The 22007-nt window shown below is 37.2% G+C and overlaps 1 protein-coding gene across 1 annotated transcript; it reads left to right on the top strand.

Moving 5' to 3' along the window:
• The first annotated feature begins 3441 nt into the window (after positions 1–3441).
• LOC309494874 (solute carrier family 24 member 2) lies at positions 3442–21359 on the top strand. The gene is made up of 10 exons (XM_082164332.1): positions 3442–3636; positions 5617–6676; positions 14865–14900; positions 15015–15123; positions 15222–15296; positions 15750–15826; positions 16493–16630; positions 16992–17081; positions 19367–19533; positions 19628–21359. Exons 2-10 carry the CDS (start codon positions 5768–5770, stop codon positions 19875–19877), a joined length of 1851 nt encoding a protein of 616 aa, XP_082020458.1. The 5' UTR covers positions 3442–3636; positions 5617–5767; the 3' UTR covers positions 19878–21359.
• The last annotated feature ends 648 nt before the right edge of the window (positions 21360–22007 follow it).

The following is a 22007-nucleotide window of genomic DNA, read 5'->3' on the forward strand; positions in this document are numbered from 1 at the left end:
ATAACAATCTATTTTAGCTATTAATAATGTAAATTTGTGGCTACCTGTACATTTGAAGACAAAACATTCCTCGTGCAGTTTTAAGTTTGGACGTCAGATGGCGCTAGAGGCATGAAACCATGCATGAAACATATTACCCAACCCAAGGTGTAATAGGAACTGCCCTCTAAAGATAAACTAATGAGGGTTTGGAGTTAATTAAATTGCATAGAAATATATTTACTCATAGCAGAGAGCTGTACAGCAACTGTCAGAACAAACCTCGATTCAGTTATGAGCCAGTCATGGTTCACGTGACACGATTAGGCTACAGATTAACCTTTGCTTGAGTCTTCATGGTTTATGAATAATTAAACAACGTGGATCTTTATCTCAGAAGGTATGATTCAACGCTGTATTTCACTGATGCCCTTTTAAAAGTTTATTTATTCATTGAAATCCACCAACAAACATTAAAGTATAAATATGAAACGTGAATTGTAACATTAGTAGCCAATACATAATACACATGTGCATACACACTGACTTTAACTAAATTGTAGGGGTGTGTCCACCTCGAGACCTTGCTGGGAAGCGGGAATGAAACCGCGATGTCTAAATCACCTTAATTGCACTTGCTTATACAACCCTCCTTCTTTCTTTGGGAAGCAGGATGGGTAATCTGAGCAGATTAGGATCTGCTGTGTCTTCTTAATCCCACCACGATTAAAATAGGATTAGAACTCATCTCCTGGCCTCAGTATCACAGTAACTGCTCAGTGGCACTGCCACTCCGTCTTTCTGTCCCATGGACCAAAGGAACAGCAATAGGGGTGAACTCTCATAATGTCAGGCAGCATGGCATTGCTCACTACCAAATCCTATACACATATGCATACAATGTATGGCTATAATTTAATAGCAACAACAACAACAAAAAAGTTTGAAACTGTTTTATACAGTCTGTGGTTTGAAATGAAGATAATACTACTTCATACGATCACATTGTAGGGGTAGGGCAGTATGATTTATCCATACACAACTATTTTAATAAAAAATAAAAAAATTATTCAAGTGCCCTTGTAATCTTTAATCAAAAACAACTTCCTCCTCCCTCTTGCAACAACATCTCTTCTCTGATGATGTGTTTACAGGCGCGAGGGCGGGACAACCTGTTACTCACATGACATCGCAATGGCAAACCACAATGATCCAATCAATTCCCAATGGACAAGATCAAGTCCGACGTGTACCATGCTACAGTAAACTGTAACTTCTAGTACAGTATGTCCTTGATTTGCCTTTACGTCATTTATAAACTTATTTATAAAAATATTAAGGATTTATTTATAAAAATACAAAAGTAGGTGTATTTATTAAAATATCAAACCATAATTGTTACAATGTGACGGTTAAAATTGTATGTAAAATTATGTTATTCATGTAAAGGTGCACTAGCTCTCTATCGCCATCTGTGGTTAAACATACAAGTGCAAGTTATTTTATTTTTTAACTGGAAGCGGATGACACCGGAAGCCTCAAATGGCCGTACCTGCTTTTACAAAAAAACAAAAACAAAAAGGTGGATACTATCAGTGTCATTCAACACTATGAGCCACTCACAGTAAGAAAGTCCTACAAGTCGTATATTCGAAAATAAGTAAGTAATTAGAGTTTTTGCTGCTAAAGTAGCAAGACCTTCATTTCTTTACTTACGAAGAAGACACAAGGACCAATGACGTGAACACTGATTTTTAATCTACTCACTCATTAATTGACATTTTAAAAAGTTTTTACCTTAAAATTTATTTTGTAGTGGCTTTATGTTTTTTTGCATTATTTTATGTGTCTTTATATAACACTGTGAATGTATGAATATTGACCCTATTACTGAAAAAGACTTTATCAGATGCGGCTTTATTATGGTGGTCATGGATGCATCACTCTTCATAGACACACAACTGGGGTCAAAGGTCACTGTTTCATCACTGAATTCAGGAGGATAAATCATGGATTCGACATATAAGTATCAACCGATTTTTAGTTTAAGTCGGCATGAAATGGAAGTTGCAATAGTCTTATCATATCCGAGAAAATGGCTTCTTGAACAAGAAAAAATGAAGGTCCCAATTGTCCTGCCCTTTCGCCAGTAATAACGTCATAGATAAGGGATGTTATTGCAAGAGGGAATCTTTTTTTATTATTTTTTATTTCATTAAATAAATACTGCAATGTTCTATAAAAAAATTAAATAAAAATGGTCAATTCTGATTTCATGGAGACTTGTTGTCACCAACTAATGGAGTGTAATATGTAGTTATAACATTTTATGTAGGCCTATACCATGCCATCCTAATGCCTAAACCAACCACGGGCAAACTAAATTAAACGGCAATGTTTGTACAGTGTAGTGTGAATCTCCAGAGCGTCAAGAACCGCAGGAGGAGGATGTTTCACCCTGCAGAACAGAGTTAGCCTCAGGTCAGATGTGTTTGCACACTCTACATGATTTTCCATATAACTGCAAGGACCATTTCCTGGAAGATTGTGTGGTTGATTGGAGGTGGAATTAGTCAATAGTTAAGCTGAAATGTCCTCTATGCAGGGCAGGGTCAGGTTCAGCTGCATCCAGCATGCTGCGCTCATATGCTATTTAAAGCCTAGCGAAAGCTCTGGCCTTACAGGCCTAATCTTCTCCTCACAAAGATGCATTAATCTATGGCTTCAATCTATGGGGCTGGATGACAGCGTTAGGTCCAGTAAGAGTGGGATGGGTTACAGCTGCTTCAGGACTCTATGGTATTGGTGTATATCTTGTCCTTGCGTGCGGGGCTCGCTAACATGCATCTGTCTCTGGGAACAGGCCCTTGAGAAAGACAGAGTTTATCTGAAAGGAGGGAAGGAGTGGGAGGGGAGCGGTGTGGAGATTGCATAATATTTGCCATATGGCTTAAGAGAGTGGCTAAAGGTAATCTTAACCCTGCAACACAGATGACCACTCAAGAGTGAGATCATAGCTAAAGATGACTATTTTAGACTAGTACTTGAACACAGAGAAAGAAATGATGTTCATTTAATTGGAAAAAATCCCCTCTAAATCTGATGAGCAATGAGATATAAAAGTCTGGCAAAATATTATGTAATATTATGGTTTTTATCCATGCAACCTCCAACTGCTAACTTTTATAATTCAAAGTATCATATCAAAGTATAATATTATGAGTTTATAAGTGGAATATGGGTTTTGGAAAGGTGAAAATTTTTTACCAATTATTTTACAAAGATTCTGCTAATTGTTTTATGTCATGCATTTTATCATCTCATGTTGATTGAGAGTACATGGAATATTTGTACTTTCGAAAACTTTCATGATAATAAAATGACGCATTATGCCCATTGACACATTATGTGTTCTTTACACCATTGCAGGTTCTGTACCCAACTTGGCAAGGACAGAACGAATGGGTAAGGGATGGGGCAAGGAAGGAGAGAGTGAGACGGGGGAGGGAGCGAGAGAGGAAAGATCAGACCTCCCCTTTAACCTGTGGCAGCAGTATTCTTGATCCATGACAGTGAAACAGCAAGTGGTTGGTGTCCATAAGTCTGTGGGATTCTTCTGAGAGGTTCACCATACACGGTAAACCACCAGATGTGAAGGTAAATTTATTATTTAATAGTGGTATTCTGGCATTTGGCATGTTTTTCCTGTGTTTCTGTTTTTATAATTTCTTAATGAATAGTTTTTCATGTAAGTGTATATGATCTATAAGCCCAATGCACAAATTCAAAGAAAGACATAAGGTAATTCTATTAAATTAATGTGAAATGATGGGATGATTATTTATCCTATTCAACTTGGAGATTTTCTATAAATGTCTTTAAATCAAGGTCACCGATGCAAGTGGTGTTCATCCACTGTGCTTGTGCATTTAGCTGTTTACTGATTTGTTTCTTAATATTCCTATCATGCAGATATGATCACTGATTAAGCATATATATATATATAAGTGTGTGTGTGATACAGAATGTGCTGGGATATACTGTGAGTTAGGGTAAAAGTAAAGGCTGTGTAAATCAGGATAACAGTGGCCCATAGATCCGATTAAATCCTTAACTTGACAGATGGACTCAACAGAGGAACCAGCCAGGAGTTTTACATTTTGAAAGACATAAATGCATAAAAAAAAAATGCCAACGAGTTGTTCATGGTTCTAATGTTAAGTTAAAATATGAATTATTGTTCTGACTTGGATGAGCCATGCTGAAGCTGTAAAATCGTCTTTCTACAGAGCTAGAAAAATTGCTTAATTTGATCATTTTTATATTTTGATGATTATTATTATTCATTTATTTTAATGATTTATAATAGAAATGTATCATTTTTATATAATAAGTGTAATTATTTATTGGTTTATCTTATTGTTAAAATTGCTAATGAAATAAGCCATGCAACACTCCTTTTGCTTATTGGATTAATATCTCATGTGAATGAATTATTACTTTATTAGCTGTATGCATTGTGTAAGTACAGGACCTGTCTGCCAGATTATAGTGGTTATATATGGGTTTAAGGCACATTAGCACATGTCCTCCTGTAACCTATACAGATCAGAACAAAAGCTGCACACTGTGATTGTTACATTTTTGATTTACAGACACTACGGAGCTGAATTATTGGCAATGTTAACTGTAACTAACATCATTCAGTGGTTTAGACTGTTTTAGATTGGTAATCATATCTGATTGGATTCTATTTTAGGACTCACGTGGTAGCCTACAGTATATAGGCCTCCAAAAAGGAGAACGATAACTTGTGAGGTGTCTAATATGATTTGATATACAGTATCAGGGTGATCTAAAGTGACCTTTTCATGACATGTTGGATGGCTTTGTGTTTTCATGTTATGCACGTTAAAATATGTGCTAACATCTAAATTAATTGGTTTTATTCAATACTAATATGACTGAATCATTCTGACATTTGTATTTACACCAACTTGAGTCAGATATGGTGGACAAAGCTACCAAGTGCATGTTATTGCTTCTTACAACATGGCAATTAACATCGACTCTTTTTGAACTATGAAACTATGGGAAGATAAAAATGGTCTATCGCCAAATCTGCACAAAGCATTGACATAATTTCACTGATTAGAAGTTACAGTAGGAAGTGAGGTGAGAAAAGTTAAGCTCTCTGTTGCTTTGTTGACAGTCCAGTTGTCAATCCGATTACTGTCGATCTACAGCTCAATGGCACTATTATACTGGGAGAGAGAGCTTTGTATGTGTGCCGAACCAAAACCACAGCATCTGTCATCTGTCATTTCCATCTTTGATTAGTGAACCTGTAGTATTCAAAATGTTGCTACTTTTACTGCAAAGACAGATACGCTCTGGAAGTTAATAGGTTACAGCAAGGTGACTGACAGCCAGATACCTGATTGGCTGAGGAAATCTGTTATGTTAATCCTACTTAAATGAAGTAGGATGAATAAATAAAATGAATATTCATGCCATTCAGTCATACTAGAATGTTATATTTTGGTATCACAGACTGGTAATTATGATATTTGTGATTGTTTATCCAAAAGAATAATCTTTCTCTCTCACACACTCTTGTGATATGTTGTGTTTCAGAGATTATTATGAGGAAACCATTAGAGATTCTGGACCCTTCGAGGAATCGGGGAGTACATTGTTCCTGTCAGGTTTAAGTAGAGTAGGAGTGTAACCATGACCGGCACTCCATAGACTTCAGACCACCGGACCCCCAAGCTGCCCGTCAACAATGGATCCCACGTTCCCCAGCATCAAACTGGGGTCATACTGCACCCCTCTGGAGCGGAACAGCAAGCGCCACCGATTGCAGCATGTCAGGAGGAAACTACGTCCTTCACGGATTTTTGGTTTTATCCTGAGCCTCTCTGCCCTCACATTGTTCCTGTCCTGGAGTGCCTTTACCCTCACTTTGGGCCCGTTCCCGACATGGATGCCACTCACCTCTTTCGCCAACCACGAGGGACTTGCAGAGCCAGTGCCACACAGAACTGTCCTGTCTTCCAAGGAAGAGCATAATGTTTCAGCAGATACGCCCATCGCCATGGCCTCAACCGATGAACACAGCCAGGGCGACTACCCTGAGGATCTGTTCACACTGGAGCAGAGGAGGCAGGGTGCTGTTTCGCTGCATATGTTCGGCATGATCTACATGTTCGTCGCCCTCGCTATCGTGTGCGACGAGTTCTTCGTTCCCGCCCTCACCGTGATCACAGAAATACTGGAGATCTCGGATGACGTGGCGGGAGCCACCTTCATGGCCGCTGGAGGCTCTGCACCCGAGCTCTTCACCTCTGTGATCGGGGTGTTCGTCTCACACAGCAACGTGGGCATCGGGACCATTGTGGGTTCTGCTGTCTTCAACATCTTGTTCGTGATCGGGATGTGCGCTCTCTTTTCACGTGAAATTCTCAACCTCACTTGGTGGCCTCTGTTTAGAGATGTCACCTTTTATATCATTGGACTAATTATGCTGATTGTCTTCTTCCTGGATAACCACATTACCTATGGTGAGAGCATTGCGCTGTTAAGCTGTTACGCTACCTATGTCACTTTTATGAAGTACAATGCGTCTGTAGAGACTTTGATCAAGACTAAACTACTCAGGAATCAAGTGGACGACATTGAAGCTCCTCCTAAGGTGAGTTGCATTACTCCAGGCAAATTATTTGCTTCCCAGGTCAATGGTATTCAGTGGATGTGAATTACAGATGTCTCTCCTTCCACTCCTGTTAGGAAACAGTATATCACTGTGGTTCTAAACCAGTGGGGCTCAGCAAATATATATATAAAGTAGATAGATATAGATATCTTTCTAATATAACTATAGATAGTTTATATTATTTACAGTGGGGGCCTTCAAGTCAAAAAGGTTGAGAACCACTGGTATATTATGAAGATGAATTTGATGTGCTATAACTAGCATTTAACAATAACTTTGCTCTAAAATACACCATTGTGCAATAGCTGCACTTTGAAATATGCACTTGTGCCCCTAAAGGGACAATGGTGATGGTAAAAAAAAAAACATGAAATAGGGGGAAAACCAATATGTGACCATGGACCACAAAACCAGTCACATGGGTCAATTTTTTAACATTAAAGCTGAATAAATAAGCTTTCCATTAATTTATGGTTTGTTAGGATATGACAATATTTGGCCGAGATACAACTATTATTAAATCTGGAATCTGAGGGTGCAAAAAAATCAAAACAATTGAGAAAATCGCCTTTAAAGTTGTCCATTTATGTTCGCGATTGTGCTGCATTCACTCACAAAAATAAATGTTTTATATATTTACGGTAGGAAATTTACTAAACATCTTCATGGAACATGATCTTTACTTAATATCCTAATGATTTTTGGCATAAAAGAAAAATCAATAATTTTGACCCATACAATGTATTGTTGGTTATTTTGGTTTTGTGATCCAGGGTCACATATAATAGACTGATTCAAAAAGACATGGCAACATCTACGCCAGTGGTTCTCAACTGGATTGGCCATGGGACCCACATTTTCTCATGGTCAATAAGCCACGACCCACTTTTTTTGAAATATATATATATATATAGGCCTATTATAATAATAAAAAAAAATTTTTTTTTAAACAAGCAAGTTTATTTCACAAAAATTGTTGACACACATTTTAAAAGAGAACAATACATCATGGTTGTTTAAACCAATCAATGAGCATTAAGCTGTGTTGTCAGCAAGTCGTTTCCCATCATGCTTTTGATCTGCGCAGTTGGTGGAGAGCAACTGCGCTTGACTGCAGAGTCCGACACGTCCGCCTCGCCGCCGCGAGAGTTTTTTTTGACATACGTAACGTCAGCATGACATCAGAGCAAGGCAGACCGCACTCAGACACATTTCTAACCGGCATGCATCTCGCGGTGATCGCGCAGATTTTTCTCATCTCAAATGAGCCTAGTATCTCCTCTGACAGCAGCTACTGAATCAGGACAACGCGTTTTTCTCAGGCACTTAGGCTATCCATCTGAAAGAAGTGTCAACAGCTTTCACGCAAGTCTTTCAAAATAAAAGTCTTGCATCAGCAAAAGCATCAGTCTTGCGACCCACTTTTGGTCGTGACCCACCAGTTGAGAAACACTGAGAACACTGTGAATATAGCGAGCAGCCGATGCTCACTGGTTTTTATGGTGGATTTGGGGAATTTCTAGGGTTGTTGAGCAATTACAACAGAACTAAGGAGCTGATCGCAGTAGCAATGGAAGTTGAACACAAATATTGGCTGAGAATTAGCGTTCCCAATGAAAAGAACACAGACAGTTTTATCACCTCTCTGAGCCGGATTAGGCTTTCTATCAGGTGTCAACTGGACAGAGCACACAACACTGCTCTGAGTACACAATCAGCTGAGTAAGACCAGAACCCCTGCGGTACCAACAGAGATAGACAACAGAAAAAGAGAGAGTGAGATCAAGAGTAGTAGAGATGAGGCAAGATGGAGATATAAAGGAAGAAAGTTGGTACAATCTTTTACTTTCAACCGTTTTGCTAAAAAAGCCTTTTAGCAGCCAGACATCTCAAGAGGGATGGATATCTATATTTGTATTTTCTTGGCTCAATTAGTTTTGTTGATATTACCTCAGAGAGTTCTTAGGGTTGGTTTTGTGAATTTGTGACAAGCAGTATTTTGTCTTGTTTTGCAGTGAACAAATATCTAATATCATCCCTCGAAAAGCAAAGCTGCATGATATCAATTCAATTTAAAAACTTCAATTCAGAACTTTATGTCCAGACTCAAGGTCCATTAGAAAAGAGACAACACAAAATTACATACAATACTAAACATTTAAAAGTACCATTATTTTCTAATAGGTGGCTGGTATTGCACCACACTTAGGTTTTGACAACAGCATAATAATAGAATTCTGTGAATTATCCAGCCAACAAATAAACATAGGCTCACTTTTTTTTTTAACTCAACCCACAAAGGAGCAGCATAAACACACATACAGTTTTCTCACCAACATATTAGCTTGGGTATATAACATACAACGCTGCCTATACATATCCTCATCATCACACATTTCATCATTAATGATATGCCCCAAATATTTCGTTTTAGTACATACATTTACTACTTGCCCTGACAGATAAAAATCTGGAAAATTAAAGTCCCTATCCCCTTTAGTTCAACTCATCTCAACTTTATTTATAGAGCACTTTCAACACCACAAGTGGAACCAAAGTGCTATATAGAAAAATATAAAAGAGAAAATAAAAAACAAAAACAAAAACATAAAAACAGTGCAAACATATTACATAGGTACATACCATTTGGTACATACCAAGATACCAAAATTCTTAGGATGCTATTAGGCACACCCCTTTGTCTTATTAGCTCTATTAAAGCCTTAGAGGCTTCAATAAAGCCAATTATAACAGAGGAATTTTGTCCAAACATCTCTCTTATAACAGAGAATCTTAGGTTTTAAGCATAAACCTCACTAAATTTTGTATATACTGTGTTTAAACAAGAAAAACTAACTTTGCCAGCACGGTAAGATCAATAAACTAAGAATCAAGATATATGAACAGCAGTGTTTGCAATCTTGTTTTAAATATGTTTAGATTTTTTTGTCCTGGGTCAAAAACGATACAAATACCGATTTGGTCATTAGGGAAATCTATAAAAAAAATGACAGTGCAAAACGTCTAGATTCACATCAACTGTTTACTGAACTGTTAAAATGTTTTGTGTGTGTTTGTGTGTCCATCATAGAATATTACAAGTGCATTATAGGACAAACACCACAAACAACAACTGGGTGGAGTTATTTCTCTATCAAATACGCATTATTAATAAGCATAAATCTGACTGGCACAAGGAACATCGATGTACACAGTATATGCAGCTGATTTTTATATTTCCAGTAGATCTCGATTCTATTACAATTCTTTGGTAAGAACTTAAACAGTGGCTCCAAAAAGTATTTAGACAAATTAGCCTCATATACAGTATAAGTACAGTTTATAAAAGCAACATTTATTTGCAGAAGTCACTAATGCAGCAACATTTTTAAACATGTCCAAAAGTGTCCAAATGGTTTTGTGGCCACTGTATATTAACCCACTACTATGTCATATAAATAATGTATGATTGTATGCATTGTCAAAGTAACATGAATCTGGATATATCAGTTTAGTGAAATGTATTATTGGTATAGTTTAGGCCTATTTGAAGCCAGTTAAGGATTAAAGCTCTCGTTTGTATCTTGTTTCGTTCAAACAGCTGGAGTCGGATTTGTTGTTTGCAGATGCAGTTTGTCCCACATATGGAACACAGGTGAATCAGCCTATACCGCGCTGCTTTGATAGGCTTCTTAGAGATGCATCAGGGGCATTTACATTACTTTTAAGAACCATTAGTAGCATGTTATCTATACAAACCCACATTCATTAGTGTTAGATGGCTCTTTGCTGGTAGATTGCTTTTTAAATGTAGGAATGTCACCACAGTGTACATTGGGAATATGATTCCAGAAAGCTTGTGAAAATGTTTCCCACTTTTCATTTAGAATTGATTTGACAGTTAGGCCTAGTAGAAGATGACAGTGTTATAGAGCACTTTACAAATGATTTTCACCCTTCTGAATTGGAATGAAAAATGGCTTTGGTTTAGAAAGACTTCTAAAATTAAAATGAATAGTCAGGGGGGGTGCTATAGGGCAGTTGGGACATGTGCTCTTTGCTCCTTTAGCCGAAGCTCGGGTTAATCCAATAAGACGTGATCCTTTTAGTACTGCTAAGTATAGACAGGTGTCCTGTTCTTTTTAAAACAGGACTCAAATATAGAGTATTGTGGGAAACCAGCAGGTTTTTGAATCAGGACATCGGATTTCTTTCGCGATAAGACCTTTGTGTCTGTTAGTGTTTAATGTAAGTTCTGAAACATGGCCTCAAACATGGCGGATATCTTTATCTCTGAATTTTATGACTGCCTACCTGAAATCCTTTGTAATCCCAAATCAACTGCTTAGAAGGGGTGACGCCAACCAAAGTAAAAAGACTCTTAGTGCTTAGGGAAGTGACCTGCCTTCTGAAGAAGACTTTTGAAGAAATAGGGAACATTACAACAACCCTTTTCACTATCTGTCCTACAAAAGACAATTACCTAGGAGACAATTTTGAATTATTAATAATTACACCGTGCTGCGCACTATGGATAATTTGAAACCTTTTAAATGATGAGTGATAAAGCAGCTGTGTGTCTGAGTTCAAAATAAGACAAACACCTTTTGAGAAAACATTGCATTGTGTAATTCATTTTGTGGTTCTGTATACTATTCTAAGTGCCCTCTGACTTATAAAAAAACAAGCAGTGCATTTGACTTTTGTTATGTAATATGTTAATGCTTAGAATATTTAAGCATAATTCTAAGTGCTTAAGGATATTTAACTTCATATGAAAAGTAAAGAGGGGAGAGTGTGAGAACCTGGTGTCATTTGTTGTGTGAGGTTATTTGTGAATCATTAAATGCATCTGTCTCTAAAATTGGTTACCTGTCACCTTAAGCCTCTTTAGTGTGCTCACCTGCCTTCTCTGGTTAACTACAGGACACTATAGAGGCATTTCAAGTTCCCAGATGACCCATGTGAATAATCTGAAATTAACTCCACAAGATTATCGACCTTGTCTCTCTGTGTTTTTCACAGATGTGTGCAAAAACAGTTGTTGCAGAATTGAGCTCAATTGGATCTTTTGCTGGAATTATCTTCATTAGTAAAGGCATCAGGCCAGGAGACTAATGGGAACATTGCTCAGTTGCTTTTGTGATGTAACGGACAGTCTATTTATCCATTGTTATACTGACTGATGCAGACTGATGGAGTTACTTAAAAGTTTGGGGAAGTTTGAATTTGGTTTAGTTTTTTTAATAATTTGGGAATGATAAGATAAAGTGTTTGCATTTCTTACCGTCATTTATCAAGGTTTAAAACTGTAATTGAGGGTGATGAAGTGAATGAAAAGAATGAATATGCAAGCTGAAAATGGACTTTTGCATCATTGCTTAAAAAACTGTAATTCCACAGTGACGTGCTCTATATATATATATATATATTTTTTTTTTTTTGCTTGCTTGCAGTACTATACTGTAATGGTGGCATTGCATGGATCCAGCTTGCTAATTGGTCCAACTAATTGCTAAAATTGTTACTCTGCAAATGTCATTAGCTGCTCTTGGTAAGACAGCCCTTGATCCCATTGACTTCAATTTCAGCAGCATCTGTGTCTTGTGTAAGGGTACATGACATGCCAAACACAATGACATAGTTATATAACATTGTGTTAAATTTACCTCCACAATCCATTTTTAGTCATGCATAAAGTTTAGAATTTAAGGTTTCACAAGGTCAGTTGTTTATTTTCTAACATTGTCACATGATGTCGACAGGTCATCCTGTTAGAATTTAAGCTATTGCATGCGTACTGTGTGCATGACTGGTGAAACATCTAGAAATCGTTTTGAATGGTAGCTCTTCAACAAGGTTGATTCTTTTCCTTTGTGGATGACTCTGCCTTTCACATCTCAGCTAGTCGCTAGCAAAATGCTTAAAAATGTGCATGTTGTGGTGGTGCCATCAGCCCACCAGTACTGTAATTTTCCTGCAACTTCAGAATGATTTATGATTCACGGGATTGGCTCAAAAAGTCAGGGCAAAGATTATTTTGAATCGCATATTCATGCAACTGGCTTTGTGATGAATGGGGACAGTCTCTGCAATGTGCTACTTTGTAAAACAAATGCAGTAAAATATCCACTATTTCAAACCATTTTCTACCTCAATTCTTTTACCATGTTTAAAATGGTTTGCTTTAAACACCAGTCATTTTAACTGATCTTGATCCAGGGTTCAGCTTTGAGGGTCTGGTAACGCTCTTTTTTTGTTGTTGGACCATTTGGTGCTTAATTTTATGTAAAAAAAAAAGATGTTCACATGATTGCTGTGTAATGAGTTTTGTAACGTGAATGTGCACTTGCATCTAAGCTAAACTTTAAAAAAATAAAGATTCCAAAACAGGGTTTTCGTAGCGATTCAATAGAAGAACCAGTTTGGATTCCCCAAAGAACGTTTCAGTGAACAGTTCAAAAGATAATTTTTTTCTTAGTGTAAAGGGTATTTTAATAATCTGAAAAATGCCAGTGTAATAAGTGGTAAAATATCAACTTCAAGAATGATAACTAAAACTATAACGTTATACGAGAATAGCGAAGTCCACACCACAACTATAACAATAATGATTGACACAGAGAAATTATTTTGTTGGAATCACATTTAGAGCGTTTTTTTCTTAAGCGTATTGACGGCCAATCAGAATCCATCTGACTTTAAAGTATGGGCAATTGGAAAGTAGGTAAGAATAAACATAACGCTAATGTAATTTTCATTCTTGGTGCGAACGGCCTTAACTCAGTGTTGTTGGCCTAGCAGCAGGACGTCCGCTAATGTTAGACAGCTTCAGCAAGCTGGTCTCCTGTTGGCTGACCTCTGCTTTAAAGCTCGCTGGGCACACAGAGCTCAGCTCTATTTCCACAGGCATCGCTCAGAGCTTATCTTCCACCTGCAGAAAGACCAAAGCTGGGGAGGGAGGAACATGAACAGAGAGCAAGTGGCAGGGCCCGCTAATCACAAGCGAAACGTGCTTGCCCTCTATGTTCTACTGGGCTGATTAGGCTTAATTAAGGCTGCTCGTGTGTCTCTGCTGAGCCAACTCATTTTCTCTTGAGGACACCGCTGGTGCTGCCACCCCACTGGGCAACCGCTTATTTCAATACAGCTTATTTGAACCCTTTAGGAGCAGAGCTTTCACATCTGATACTCATTTTGGAAAGTGAAGTATATTGTAAAGTGTAAATGTATTTAAAATGTTTTAATGATATTTTGTTCTCTCTTATGAAGTAGTTCCACAAAAACAAAACAAAAATTCTGCATTTTTTGACTCTAAAACTTATATGTATATATATATGTATATATATATATATATATATATATATATATATATATATATATATATACATATATATACATAAATATATACAAATAAGTTTTAGAGTCAAAAAATGCAGAATTTTTGTTTTGTTTTTGAATATATATATATATATATATATATATATATATATATACATACAAACATATAAATTTTTATGTAAAAACTTAAATAAAATGTAAATATATAAATATTAATATTAATCAAAAACATTTACATAATATAATATAATATTTAAAAGATTCACCTTTCCTCATAAGTTTTAGTGTAGTATTATATGGTTGACTTACTGCATATTTATTGGATATGGTATTAAATGCAGTACTTTTTGTCTGAAAGGATGTAATGCTCGAGGCTACATCTGAATGAGATTTTGAGGCCGAATTTTGTAAGGAGTGATTTTGATATTTTGGTTTTAGTGGTGTCTTTGAAACTGTTTTGAAACTGTTTTGATTCCCTAATTGATGGTATTTTGATGGTGGGTCAGAATTCTATGTTAGGCCTTCCTATACAATACTTAAGAGGTGCTATTTAGGGTCATGTAGAAGCAGAAGACCAGAACTACAGCAGGTCTTAGCTGTTTTTAGCTTTTCTGTGTAACAGCTTATCGTATTCTTGGTTACCTACATGTTGACAGATTGATCTGATCTATTTTAAAGGTGGCCTTAAAAGTCTCCTTCTCTTTGTTTTTGTTCAGTTATTTAAGAATATGTATTTTAGGTGTCTAAACTAATTGTTAATTTGATCCCCCCTTCCCCCCACTTCTAGAATTCAATGAGTTCTGTTTCTCTCTTTTTTTCTCTCAAGGTTATCACTGCAGTAGATGAGGAAAATAAACTTTCTGTAAGTATCAGCACTTGTTCTCAACATCTACATCCGCTTTTCAGCATAATTTAGGTAATGATAGACAATACAATTAGATATCTGACGATATTTCTTCTTCTTTTTTCCCTATAGGCTAAACCCCGCCTCCAGAGAGGAGGAAGCTCCGCCTCCCTCCACAACACTCTCATGAGAAACAGCATCTTTCAGCTTATGATTCACACACTCGATCCTCTCAGTGACGGTAATGTGTTAAAACAAACACTCCAAATTTACAAATATACACACATATTGACTCACATTGTAGATTTGTAGTCTTATTAATTAAATAATAAACTTCAGGGAAGTTCAAGGAGAAGGCATCAATTCTACACAAGATCGCAAGAAAAAAGGGAGAAGATGAGGCAAATGGTGTTGGTGAGTTTAAATGTTTTGTTAAAATTCAACGTGGAACACTTGTGACAATTTTGTGTAAAATCTGGATGATCACAGCAGGGTTTACCATTTATCCAAGGAAAAGTGGCCATTCCAAAAAAAAAAGTGATTGGTGATTTGGTGACGTCAGCCGAAAAGTCATTTCTGATGCAGAACTTCTAAAAGAATACTATAAAGACAAAAAAAAAATTCTTTGGAAACTTGCAGTTTGCAATGAATTGTGCATAATAACATCAGCAGCAACATTTGGATTTTTTCAAAAAAATGTCCTTCCTATTTTGCCACAGCCTACAACCAGAAAAAATTATTAGTAAATATTTGTTTTAATCTGCTGATAGTGTTGGGGTTAGTGCTTAAATCACATCATTACATATTGTAATATTAAAATAAGATTTCAATTGACTAAATTGAGATTCCTGTTGTTTTATTCTCTAGCCGATAAGAACCTTCCCAACAGCAGTAACGTGGAGGTAGAAGTCACTCCTCCCATGAATGGCAGTGTTGGAGCAGAGGTGATGTCATCATACACAATAATCTAAACACGACCAGATCACCTCGGACATGTCCAGCATACTCCCTCCAAATGTTAATATATCTGAATCCCTAAGATCCTAATAGAGGGTATGCGCGTGACGTCACCGTCGGCCGGAGTGACTGCAGTTACGTCCAGTGAGTGGCTAAAAGACTGAGCGGCAGCATTTGTTTTCAGTGTGAATGCGTGAAAAACACACAAAACACATCCAAATGACGATATGAATATATATAACATTGATATAAGTGATCGCTCGGATTTAGACCTTCCAATATTGTATTTATATAAAGCGTTCACTGGTAAATTTGCTTGATGTATTTCCCCGGCGTCGAAATCAGGCACATAAATGTCAGGAAACACGATTCCTGGCTGCATGTCAATATCCATGGATCACTGTATCTTTGGTAAGTTGTAAGGAACACTATATCAAAGTCCAACTTTTAGTTTAAACTGATAATCGTTTGTTTTACTCGCGTTTTCGCAGTTTCCCCTATTAAATCCAGTCACGCAGCAGCTCTTTTGCCACTCAGTCCGGCTGAGGGGGGCGCGTTCCGCCGGGAAAGTGACATCAATGCATACCCTCTATACTAAAATTTCACTGGCAACTGACTGACATCCCTGTGTTTTTGTGGTTCTTATCTCAAAGGCTGAGGAGGAGGAGGAAGATGAAGACCAGCCTCTGAGCTTGGCATGGCCAGACACACCGAGAAAGCGAGCAACATACGTCTTAATCTTCCCCATCGTCTTTCCATTGTGGCTGTCACTGCCAGATGTCCGCAGAGATGTATGATCGAGTAGCATTTTCTATTTTTACATTTGAGAAACTGACATATTTAATGCTGTTTACAACAACAGACAGCAAAGCAGATCTTGCCGTTGTATTTAAAGGTGCAACATGCAATTTCTGTGCTATAGTGTTACTAAAAGACTTATTCCCTCTCTAACACTTGCTATTTCAGGCTGTGAAACAAACAGATTGCTTGGTGTTTATATATATATATATATATATATATGTGTGTGTGTGTGTGTGTGTGTGTGTGTGTGTGTGTGTGTGTGTGTGTGTGTGTGTACACAGTATGTACTGTATATTACAATAGTATGACACCCCTTCCTTAATTTTCCTTCTGTCCTCTTTTCTTCCATAGACGTCAAAGAGGTTCTTCCCGTTTACATTTTTGGGATCTATTTGTTGGATTGCTATTTTTTCCTACCTGATGGTGTGGTGGGCTCATCAGGTACCTCAATGTCTTCACACACACCTGTTCTAATGCCCTTTCTTTTTCCAATGTATTTAAATTACTGTTAGCAATACTCTGAAATTAGGCACACTGTAGGGATACTGTATGTCCAAAAAAGAATAGAACTGTTGAGTGAAAGAGGAGCGTTATCTTCAATGTGAGGTAGTCATAGGTGAAGGTTGATCTATCCTTATCACTCTGCTTTAAATCTGTAACTCAGAGCAGCACAATAAAACCAGCCAAATCCTAAAGCCAATTAGCTATTCTTGTCATTTTCCTCAGAGGCAACTGTTCTCTAGCTCTGCATCAGCTCCCTCAGTAGAAACACTTCTAAACCTATTCAGCCAGATTTCCAGCGAATCAACTATAACAGTGGTTCACCCAAAAATAAAAATGCTGTCATAATTTACTCATCCTCAATTAGTTCCAAACCTGTATTAATTTCTTTCTTCTGCTGAACACAAAAGAAGATATTCTAAAGAATGTCGGTAAAGTTGATGGCCCCATTGATTTCAAAAGTATTTTTTTTTTTTCATACTATGGAAGTCAATGGGGGCCCATCAACTGTTTGGTACCGACATTCTTTAGAATATCTTCTTATGTGTTCAGCAGAATAGAGAAATGCATACAGGGTTGAAACAACCTGAGGGTGATTAAATGATGACAGCATTTTGACTCAATAACTTATAAACCTGTTCAGCCCACATTATTTCAGCTTATTTTTAAAATTGTGTTTAACAGTGGAATTCTGGGTGGAAAATCTACATCACCCATGATGCTGTACAGAAAATTACACCAATCAGAGAGTCGAGATGCTCCAAAGTAGCTCTTTAGCTCCGCCCACTCCCATAATGCTCTACAAATTATGTAATCGAGTCGTTCTCCCTACGCTTTCAAAAGGCTGAAATGTTTATTTATATATATATATATATGCATATTTTGCAATAAATTAATATAAGTGTATTTTTTTAATACATATAGTATAATCGACAGTTGTAATTGAGTAGTTTTTTTAATTTTTGTAAAGTTTTTAATTCGATTATGCTGTTTGCAATGCTTCATGGGATTGTAGTTCTTTCCCTCACTTAAACCATTAAGTACACAGTCTTGTACCTTTTGTCTTTTTGTCTGATTTTCAAAAAACCTTTGTACTTCAAATCAAAGTTTGTAGTTTTGTGATTCACCTCACAGCTGATTGGCTTGGTTCATGGCTTATAACTCTTTAACGAAGACTATTTTAAAATCCCTATGAGAAAAATGAATGGAAAAAAAAATTCCGGAACCAGCGATGCTGAAAAAGGGGATGGGCACTGTTGCACTCTATAGAGTGGTGCAGGTATGACATCACTTTGTTGTCCAAAAAGCGGAAACGAGTTAGCATTTTAGCACTTCCGGTTCCATCGTTCTGAAGTCAATGGGTTTTTTGAATGGGGCTTTGCTTAAATTGCTGAAATAAGGTCTGTGGTGAACACAAGCTCAAGACACTGTCACGTTTTATTCTACGACATAAAATACATCAGTATTACCCCACTCGAGATTTTTTTAAGCTGTTACATATGGCGGTTGCTAACAAGTGGCTAAATGAGACTACAGAGGCTGTCGAGGAGATTAAACGTCATCAAGTAGAAAAGGCAAACTCAGTCCGCTTTTACAGCCTCATTATGCTTATAATTGTGCTCTTATAAACTATTCTAACTCAAACGTTCAGGCAAATGTTTTTAGATAAAAACTGAAAGTTTAGTGATGTTAAATTCATGGGACCGTTGTGTAGTTTGTTTATAGCCTACCTTTAGCTTTTTACTTCTGGCGACTGCATTTAGGCTTCAAAAGTGGTGTTCATCTGTGATAATTATCTTGATGGACAAAACGTGCTAGTATCATAAACTTTTGTTGATCACAGAGCTTGTTTTAGCGATAATCCAAAACCCTTTGGGGAAATCCTATTGGGGTTTTCTCGAGGGAACCAGTGTGATGCGAAATGTCGGCTGGCCTACAAAGTGACGTCATACCTACACCACTCTATTTGCCCTTACAGAGATTTACCATGGTAACCATAATTCCCACCAATAATAGCCAAATTACCGCATTTTCCTGTAGTGCCACTAGAGTAAAATCATAATAAATGAATTTAGGAATGTAGTAAAAGCTTACAAAGTCTTTGTCACTTAATTTCTTTGACGACAGTTGTTGCTAATACCAGGTTAGCATCATTTTATCATAGTGTTATCAACTGTGGTTAATATTTGTGCACATTAAACACCCAATGCAAATTTTTCCCGTAGGTTGGCGAGACTATTGGAATAACGGAGGAGATCATGGGTTTAACTATTCTAGCGGCTGGTACCTCCATTCCTGATCTCATCACCAGTGTTATTGTCGCCCGGAAAGGTCTCGGCGACATGGCCGTCTCCAGCTCAGTCGGCTCCAACATATTTGACATCACTGTGGGGTGAGAAATCTTCATCATCAACTCAATAATCCTCATTTAATTGCATCGACTACCTAAAACAAGCTTCTAATACATGTCTGTTCACTGTCCCCAGCCTGCCATTTCCTTGGTTACTCTTTGCAATCCTGAACGACATGGCTCCAGTGGCCGTGAGCAGCAACGGTCTGTTCTGCGCCATCGTTCTGCTCTTCCTCATGCTCCTCTTCGTCATTATCTCCATCGCTGTGTGCAAGTGGAGGATGAGCAAGCTGCTGGGTCTCTTAATGTTCCTGCTGTACTTTGTGTTTCTGGTGGTCAGCGTAATGCTGGAGGACAAGGTCATCGTCTGCCCAGTCTCCATCTGATTCCTTTATCACGCCCGCCGCTGTTCGTTTTCCAGGAACAGACCCTCCTTTATTGCTCCGAAGGCACTCCAGGGCATACGAGTTATAACACAGAAGCTGCGCTGTGGCACTGCATCTATATATCCACTGACGTCTGAGTAGCAGGGCTTTCCAAGCAGTAGTTTGTTATGGGAAAGTAGTGCAATATTCTGCATGCACTCTCAGAAGCAGTACATAGAGACTTGATGTACTGTAGATTTTAGCCATTTTTAATATGCCGCAGGATGAGGCTTGACGTTAAGAGCGAGGAGACAACCACATCCAATGGGGAGGCAGACATCAGTGGGGAATGTCTACAGACTCAGGAAAGGACCTTTGGTGCAAAGATGCAATAGTAAATAAATCAAGATCCTGGTACTGTGCTTTAAAGCTCATGATATCATAAGCTTTGTGTTGCACAATAACTTAAGAAAGAAGGAAGAAACAAAGCTCTATATTTGCTGGTCCTTTCTGATCGTTATCTGATTATTTTCATTCTGAGTATAATATATCATATAATTTATTGAATAGACTTGTAGTCTTCAGAAGTCTAAAACTGCAAATAAACAGTATCCGACACAGATTTGAAACGCTCGTACTATTGAATATAATCAACCACATTAATGATGCTACCTGTAAATGCGATATTTTGTATGCTTATTCTCTGGGACTGATGTTTAATTTGAGGTGATTTGTTTGGCGAAATCGAATGAATGGATGAATAGTGCAAGACATTCTCTGCTTGTAGAGGAGAACCAGTTATCACTTTCTTCTCACAGTCAGTTACAGTTACAAGTCTTCATCATCATCCTCTGTCTAGAACATTGAGCAGGGTTCATGAACATTTATTGATCCACTGTTATCAGAGCTGCCAGGCGGTGTCAATGTAAGTAGATCTGTACGGCGCACTTTGCAGAACTCTTTAAGAATCTCTGCCTGTATCTCTTATTCCTGTCTGAAATAATAATTTCGGAAGATGGGATGAAATTTGGAAGTGAAAGTACTAAAGAAATGGAGCACCCAACAGCTTTGCAGTTGACTGTCATTCTTAGTTAAATACAAATTTATCTATCCATTCATAATTTCTGTATATTTACATGAGTGGTGGACAAAATAAAATTATTTCTAAACCTACATGTAAGCGGTATAACTTGGTGGATTTCTATTTATTTGGGAATTATTTTAAATTTTAAATTTGAGCTTAAATGCTGTTTTGTGGTGCATGCCAAACAATCATTGGAGGAAGTAATTCATAGTTTTTGCTTCATATTTTTGAGATGTTGATATGGTTCTTGCCATAAATCATTGTTAAAATAATGTTATCTCACATGTTTTGCTTATAAGGGCAATGTGAAGCTTCAACCCTGCTTATAGTATCATGGTGATGTATTTAGCTACAAATGTTATGATGATGCTTGTATTGCAAAGCCATTAAAACATACATTACACTGTAATTTTACTTCAGTACGGCAGAGACAGTGAAACACTTACCTACAATTTTGGCTGATGTTATTGTCTGGTGGTTTAGCTTTGTTTGTGAGATTAAACAATAAATATCAAACCCCCTTCAGTACCACAGAATAATTTAGATCATTTAATATGATATAAAATTACATAATATAGTCAGAGGTGGACAAAGTACACAACTTCCTTACTTGAGTGAAAGTAGATACTACTGGTCAAATATTACTCCATTACAAGTAAAAGTTGTAAAGACTGATTTTTACTTAAGTAAAAGTACAGAAGTACTCGTTTTTAAAAGTACTTAAGTATCAAAAGTAAAAAGTAAATGTCAATGCATTGTTTTATTATTGATGCATTGATGTATGTAATACTTACAGTACCTTATAACTCTGAATATATGCCTGCTTACCTACCCTAATATCAATATCATATTTATTTCTAGAACACAGTTCCAGTAGTGGGACTGAATGTGAGATTAATAAGTGCACTCAATAACGTCCACGATGGTTTCGGACACCCAAATGGCTGTTCCCTCAAATAGTGCCCTATTAAAAGTTTTTTGTCTTTTAGTAATATGTTAGCCTTACTGTTATAAGCTAGTGTGCTCCAAAACAATGACAACATTTGCATTTAGAAGACCAAACCAAA

This window comes from Leuciscus leuciscus (assembly GCF_965113295.1).
Source record: "Leuciscus leuciscus genome assembly, chromosome: 3".
Taxonomy (NCBI): domain Eukaryota; kingdom Metazoa; phylum Chordata; class Actinopteri; order Cypriniformes; family Leuciscidae; genus Leuciscus; species Leuciscus leuciscus.